Source organism: Cynara cardunculus (assembly GCF_001531365.2).
Source record: "Cynara cardunculus var. scolymus isolate 2C chromosome LG 11, CcrdV1, whole genome shotgun sequence".
In the NCBI taxonomy this organism is placed as follows: Eukaryota; Viridiplantae; Streptophyta; class Magnoliopsida; order Asterales; family Asteraceae; genus Cynara; species Cynara cardunculus.
Window position 1 is genome coordinate 1,554,737 of NC_037538.1, and position 6,863 is coordinate 1,561,599.

The 6,863-nt window shown below is 35.8% G+C and overlaps 2 protein-coding genes across 2 annotated transcripts in view; both read right to left on the reverse strand.

The window, feature by feature from the left end:
• Positions 1–1,829: 1,829 nt before the first annotated feature.
• LOC112521611 (LRR receptor-like serine/threonine-protein kinase FLS2) lies at positions 1,830–4,459 on the reverse strand. Its single transcript, XM_025130574.1, has one exon. It carries the CDS (start codon positions 4,421–4,423, stop codon positions 1,913–1,915), a length of 2,511 nt encoding a protein of 836 aa, XP_024986342.1. The 5' UTR covers positions 4,424–4,459; the 3' UTR covers positions 1,830–1,912.
• A 2,045-nt stretch (positions 4,460–6,504) lies between these two features.
• The window catches only part of LOC112520908 (probable leucine-rich repeat receptor-like protein kinase At1g35710), a 2,562-nt gene continuing 2,203 nt past the window's right edge, over positions 6,505–6,863 (reverse strand). The window contains exon 2 of the mRNA XM_025129533.1: positions 6,505–6,530. Within this exon, the coding sequence (XP_024985301.1) occupies positions 6,505–6,530 (26 nt within the window). The remainder of the gene's footprint in view (positions 6,531–6,863) is intronic.

Below are 6,863 nucleotides of genomic sequence, written 5' to 3' on the forward strand. Positions count from 1 at the left end.
TATTTTTTTAATTTAATTTAAGTTTAATAATGAAATAATTTATTTTTGGTTTAATAATATAACATTTTATAAAGATAATAATTAAATATTCTGTTAGAATTCAATGATTGTCCTAATTATATTTTAGATTTTTTATTTTAAAATGAGATGTTTATCCTGTATTTGATTGTGTTTATCTGCAGTTAGTTACACGAATTCAGATATAGGATGGAATCAGATAGGGATGAAATCGTTTAGGGATGAACGACTTTAAGAGTTTTAAAGAGTTTTTAAGAGTTTTAAGAGTTTTTAAGAGTTTTAGCCAAATGTATTATAAGATAGTATATATATTATATTATTAAATATTTGTTTCAATTACATAAAATATTATAATTAATTAATTCTTCAATATACTTTTTTGATAATTTTACATTCTCATCAGCTAGTTTTACCAAACATGATTTATTCATCGGCTAGCTTATCAGTCAACAATTAGTCAATTTATCAACTAATTTACTAAACATGATCTAAATCTAAGTTCAGCGCTATTTGGGCCCAAATCTAAGTAGCCCATGCCTATCAATCTATCATCAACACTCTAAAGTCTAAACTCTAAAGTCATCAACCCATCTTCTACAAGCCCAACAACCCAAACGGATCTTGGGTGTTTCTCCTTCGCCCGAAAACTCAAAAAACAATGGCTATCACAACGCTTTTGATTTCTTGAGCCATTCTTCAATTTTCTTTACTGCTTATGTTTAAACCCTACTTCTATATGACTCTTAACCATTGTAGGCCAAAAACCGTTTCCAATCCCAAAAATTATTCCCATAAACGATTTCGGCATAACGATTTCTTGTCAAAAAAGAGAGGGTCGGTTAAGGTACTTTGTGACCGGTTATGAGAACCGGCTCAACCCAAACAGATCCCTTTCTTTATTTTGAATAATTAAATTTCTGAATTATTTATTTGAATGCTTCTCACTTTAACTCTTTTCAACGGAACCAACCCTATATATATTGTTTAGTATTTTACATTTGTATGTGTCACTTAATCCAATTTTTGTTGTTGTTATTGATATAATTAATAATTATTGTAAATAATATTAATGTATAATAAAAGTTATTAATAATTAATTTTCAATTTATATTAATTAATAATTAATATAGTGGTATTTAAATTTTATTTATAATTATTTATTACTATTTATGTAAGTTTTAAAAGTAATTATTTAGACACTAAAAGGTAATCCGGCACTCTCTTCCTCTCTCATGTATATCCTCCCCACATCATCGATCATGTTTCCGGTCACTTTTCCTCACTACCTACCTCACCGTCTCCCTCCCCATGTATTCTTGACCTCCGTCGTCCCAACCCCATCTCCGGCGACCTCTCTCCACCATCTCCGCATTCTCCGGGTCCCAAAACAGCCCCCATCTCAGAACGTGGGTTTTTCCTTGTAAAGATCGATACAAAACCAAACCATCATCTCCTTGATTTACGGTTTTCAGGTTCAGTCAACTCCTTTTTTGTCCGGCTATTTACATACACAGCGTTTCTTGATTCTCAATCGTTGAGGTTCATGTTTGCTACCATGAGAAAAACGATCGGTAAAGAAGGAATGGACTCAGATCGAAGGGGCAATAATCAACAAACCTCTTATACTGAGATGTGCACGAGATGCAGGTGATGGAGGAGAAAAAATCTAACTTGATATTTAACAGAGAGGGGGCATCTTTCAGAGTTCATCCAGGGGTGGGGGGTTATCTTTTCTTTGTCATTACAACCAATCTACTTGGACTCTTACTTGTAGATCAGGAATTCTAATTACTGAAGAAACAAAGGGCACTCGCAACAGATCTTAAACTTTAGGCTCAATTACAAGATAGTATGAGAAAGCATTGAGCAATGAATGGACCACTCCTACAAATGTTCACCAGAATTTGAAGAGCCCAAGAAAATTCAGTAAGTAGCCCATGATCAAGATTGATGAGAAGAACCCAATCGGAAAACCGATCCAAGTTCCCTCCCAAAAAATCCGTGACAGTTTGTCGTCCTCTTCGGCCTCCTCTCTTCCTTCTGATGGTGGGATATCCTCCGGACATTTGATCATAATCTGCATTCCGCATAATCCGCTATTGTTGGCAAAATACTKCAAYTCATTCATBGTGTCCATTTGCCCGCCTARAGGTATCTTACCGRWCAACTTGTTGTTGCTCACATCCAGATTTGTCAGTTCACCCAGCTTTGCTAGTGATATAGGAATCGTACCTGAGATTTTGTTACGCGACAGATCCAAGCTCTCTATTCCCTTAAGATTGCCAAAAGACACCGGAATGTGCCCGGAGATGATGTTGTGTGAAATGTTGAGAACTTTTAGACTTTTGAGATTGCCTAACGATGCCGGAATTTCACCAGAGATTCTATTGTTGGACAAGTCCAACAAAGAGTATATGTCAAGGCTACGACTCGATAAGCCTTGAAAATAGTTCTTCCAATTCACTATCAAGTCCTCAATCTCAATCTGGGTTTGCTTAAATTCCCAATCGGAAAAATTTGAGGTTTTAAAAGAAAAGTGACCGGATGTTGACATGTGTAGTGGTGTTTCGATCATTCTTGTGAGGTTTGCTATTTCGAGTGGAATACTACCTGTTAGCTTGTTCCCGGAGAGATCAAGAATTCGGAGATTAGCGAATTTGGAGATTGTTGGTGGGATAAATCCTTCAAAGGAATTGTTTCTCAAGACTAGAACTTCAAGATGTGGGCTTTCAGTAAGAACATCTTGGAAAGATCCTGTAATATCATTGTCATGAAGATCGAGGTGTCGAAGGTTGACCAATTTTGTAAAATTCCAAGGCAAGTTGCCAGAAAACTTATTCCCACCCAGATAAAGAAGTTGGGTTTTGGAAGAAATAGTCGTTGGGATCTTACCAGAGAACTCGTTGTACGACAAGTCTAAGTAAAATAAATCAGGATTATCGCTAAAAACAGGGATATAGTTTCCTGAAAATTTGTTTCTGCTCAAGTCCAGAAGCTGTAGGCTGTGCAAGTTGGATATGGATACTGGAATTTGTCCTGAAAAATGATTTTCTGACAACATAAGAACCATCATCATTGTAGCGTTGCCGATGTTATCTGGTAACTCCCCAGAAAAATTGTTCTGGGACAAGTGAAGAACCATTAACCAAGATTCAAATAGGCGAGGCGGGATTGATCCAGTGAGTTTGTTGTCGAAGAGAATTATGGTTTCAAGGTCCATCTCTGCAAGCCAATTTGGGAATCCTCCCTCTAATTCATTCCCGCTCATATCAAGAACACGCAAAGATGTTTGCGATGAAATCCATTCAGGAATTTGGCCGGAAATTCCACAGGAAGGCATAGAGATATCCATCAAGTTAGTTGTTGGAACAATCTTTGCTTTGTTATTCCAGATCAACTTGTTTCCTTCTCCTCCACCGAGGAACAAACTCTCTAACACAGTACTGAAGTTGAATATCCAAGTTGGGATATCTCCGGTTAGCTTGTTTTTCTGGAGCCAAAGGACTTGTAACTTGCTCAAGTTTCGTATAGATAACGGTATCGGACCGGTTAACTGGTTGTTGCTGAGGTCAAGTGTCCTAATGTTTGCTAGGCTTCCTATGTTGGCCGGAATTTGGTTGGAGAATGAGTTATGAGAGAAATCAACTACTTCCAAGGCCATCATGTTGGTAATTGAAGAAGGGATTCCACCTGAGAAGTGATTATCTGCAAGGTTAAACTCTCTTAACTTCGTGAGTTTTCCAATCTCTTCTGGGATGTTTCCCGAAAGAGAATTCATCCTCAGATCCAACCTTTCAAGATATTGAAGCTTCCCCACTTCAAGGCTTAAAACCCCATCAAACATGTTGTTACCCAGATCAAGAACTTGAAGACAAGTCAAATTCCAAAAAGACCCTAACTTTCCCTGAAAATGGTTATTGCCTATGTCCAGGTGACGTAATTTCGTTAACCCAAAAATTTGGCCGGGAATAGAGCCACTAAACATGTTGGACGACATGTCAAGGTGAAGCAGTTGAGTGAGATTTCCAAACCCATCTCCAGGGATGTCGCCTACGAAGTTAATACCGGAGATATAAAGTTGTTCCAATGACCGGATTTGGAAAATCGGAGTGAAGATGTCAAAGAACACCGTAGTCGAATCGTCCAACAAATCCCTGATGCTGAAGAGGTAGAGTTCGGTGACAGTTTTGGATTCGCTGCAACTAACACCGGCCCAGGAGCAACAATCGGAATTGGGACTCCATGATTGGATTGGATTGTCGGAAGTAGAGAAATTGAAGATGGTGGTGAAGTTGGATTTGAAGTGGAGAAGTGCTTGTTTCTGATGAAGAGGACAAGAGAATGAAGGGATTGGAATGGAATTCATGAGCATCAACAAGATTAAAACTACTGGAACGGTGGACATGGTGGTTAGCGGTGGTGATTATGATAAAAGGTATGATTTATGGTTGCTTCGAAATTTATCTCCTTTACTTCTTTTAAAAAATTATATCCTCGTCGAATAAATACCAATAAAATGTTTTTTTTTATTAACCTGAATATCTAACCCGTTTTGTAAGTCGACTAATTGAAGGGTACCCATCTGCTTTGTAGGTAGTTTGGAGTCACCACATTTGAACCTCATGACAACTCTAATCTTAATTATTTTTTCAGTCATTAATTTGGTTTTCCAAATTTGAAAAAGTCATAGCAAAACATTAAGGATGGACCGCATGTACTTTGACTTATGGAACAACGGGTCGTGGAAAACCGAAAATAATTGGTAAGAAAGACTTTTTGTATGACTTTAGAAGAATAATATTGCAAACTTTGTTCCTTTTGGTGTTTTTATACTAATTTATTTGACTTATAAAACGATGATTTTTGTTTAATGTTCATACTGTTGTTTCGTGTATGAACAATGGTTGTTCGAAAAAGATAACCAAAATTTATAGGCGAAACCAGAAAATGAATAAGATTATTAAGAAATGTGATAGAAGTACACGTTGAACATAAACATTAAAGAAATATACTATTTTGTGGTAACCGAAACGTCAGATTCCCCCATCCCTATAGCGTAGGAGACAAATGTATGCATTTCGATTCAGAAAGGCTGGTATACGAACAAACGTCTATTCGAATGGCTCCAGAAATCCAAAGCAATGTGATAGATGTTTGTTTTAGGGTTTTCGATGAAGGAGAAACAACCAAAGACAAATTTTTAGCTATTACATTCATTGGTCCGAAAAGTGCATTTCTTAAGGGTGGTGCCCGATTGGATTGAGATTGGGCTCCAAAGATCAAAAGTGCCTAAAGGTCCCAGATTCGAATCTAAGGAGAAATAAAACCCCCCTGTGGCCATGGCGGTTCAAATGCAGTGAGTCAGGACTACCCACGAAGCGGGTGGTCGTCCTAGAATTAGTCGGCTCTCATAACAGATTGAATATCCAGGTTAATAAAATAAAACTGACCTCTTGCTATAGAGATTTTAGAATGGGTTGCAAATAATCACCATGGACTATTTGTATCGAATATACAAGTCAAAATATTTATTTTTTAGTTAAAAAAATATAAAATATAAATTAATTAAGCGAAAAGTTCAAAAACCGAATTTTTTTTTCCATTTTGAATGGTTTAGTTCTTAAACTATTTTTTTGAATAAAAAATCATTAAACTTTCTCATTTTGAATAATTAAGCCCTTAAACTATTTTTTTTTCAGTGAAAAAACCATTCAACTTTCGTTTTTTGATTAAAAAAACCATTAAATTTTTATAAATTTTGATTGATTAAATTTCTAAACATTTTTTTAATAAATAAATCATCACACTTTTAAAAATAGGTTATATACGTTCTTTTAATTCAAAAAAAGTTACATTAACTATCTAGTAAAAGGTTGATGGTTCATTTATTTATTTTTTTAAAAAATCCAGGGTCTTAATCATAAAAAATGTGAAAGTTTAATGTTTTTTCATTCAAAAAAAATAGTTTAAGAACTTGATTATTCAAAATAAGAAAGTTTAATGGTTTTTTCATTTAAAAAAATAATTTAGGAACTAAATCATTCAAAATTAAAAAATTATTGGGTTTTTTTAGACTTTTTCCATTCATTAATACGAGTTGATGTTGTTTGGTGCAAGGGGGGGGGGGGGGTATTATGAGGTTTATGCAGTAGAATGAACACATTTTTCCCCCTTCTCTTTGGTGAACGTTGGATTATTTATGATGACCGAAAAATGAGCAACACTACTAGAAAACAAAGTATCAACGATGGAAATTAGCGAAGGAAAAAATCCCTCTCTGATTAGCGAGATCAGCAAGGGAATGACCAAAAACCAGGTCCCTCGCTACTCAGCGAGGAATTTTTCCGTCGCTGATACTTTGTTTTCTAATAGTTATTGAAACGAGAATAATGATTAATGTCTTATACGATGTTATCCCCTCACCAATCTGTTTGGATTCTTACTCGTTGTTATTAGAACAAATATATGTAGGGAGACGAGTTGTCGTTACGAGAAACACACGAGGTTGTAGCCTTCCAACATTACGAATTATAATCACAAGAAATCAAAAATATTTAGATATTAAGACTGATTACAAGATGGTATGAGAAAACATTGAGCAATGAATGGACCACTCCTATAAACCCTCACCATATTTTGAAGAGCAGAAGAAAATTCAACAAGTAGCCCATGATCAAGATTGATGAGAAGAACCCAATCGGAAAACCGATCCAAGTTCCCTCCCGAAAAATCCGTGACAGTTTCTCGTCATCTTCGGCCTCCTCTCTTCCTTCTGATGGTGGGATATCCTCCGGACATTTGATCATAATCTGCATTCCGCATAATCCGCTATTGTTGGCAAAATA